The following is a 477-nucleotide window of genomic DNA, read 5'->3' on the forward strand; positions in this document are numbered from 1 at the left end:
TTTTTTTTTTTAGCCATGGAGATCCTGGGAAACCTCAGCAAGGTGGAGGACAACGGCGTGTTGATCTGTGAGTACGTGGACCAGGACTCGTACAGGGAGGTGATGATGCTCCTCACTCTGCCCGACCTCATGATCCTCATGGCCTCACTGGAGGTGCTCTACCTGTTGGCTCAGCTCGGAGAGATCACCTGCAGCAAGATCGCCTCAGTCAACCACAGCATAGGTAACGGGAGCACGTCAGTGCCTGAACTACTCTGTGGACCGCGCCCCTCATCTTTCTCCCCTCTCTCTGCTCAGACTTGTTAGTCCGACTAGTATCAGTTGACCTTCACACCTTTGGACCTGACGCCCTGACCGCCGTGAGGTTAATTGAACACCAGGCCAGCGCGGACCAGGCCACTGAGGTTCGACCACAGCTGGTTGAGCAGGTACCAGCTGCAGTCCAGGGGACGCCAGCACCAGGTGAGTGTGTCTACA

General features: G+C 56.2%; 1 protein-coding gene across 1 annotated transcript; it reads left to right on the top strand.

Annotated features, from left to right (window-relative positions):
- Positions 1-15: 15 nt before the first annotated feature.
- LOC103399723 (AT-rich interactive domain-containing protein 2-like) lies at positions 16-462 on the top strand (the record flags this gene model as incomplete). The annotated part of the gene is made up of 2 exons (XM_008338363.1): positions 16-223; positions 298-462. Coding segments are annotated over exons 1-2 (373 nt in total), but the record flags the coding sequence as incomplete, so codon positions are not given.
- Between the last annotated feature and the right edge of the window lie 15 nt (positions 463-477).

The sequence above is a fragment of the Cynoglossus semilaevis genome, unplaced genomic scaffold (assembly GCF_000523025.1).
Source record: "Cynoglossus semilaevis isolate Cse_v1.0 unplaced genomic scaffold, Cse_v1.0 C18790549, whole genome shotgun sequence".
Lineage (NCBI taxonomy): Eukaryota > Metazoa > Chordata > Actinopteri > Pleuronectiformes > Cynoglossidae > Cynoglossus > Cynoglossus semilaevis.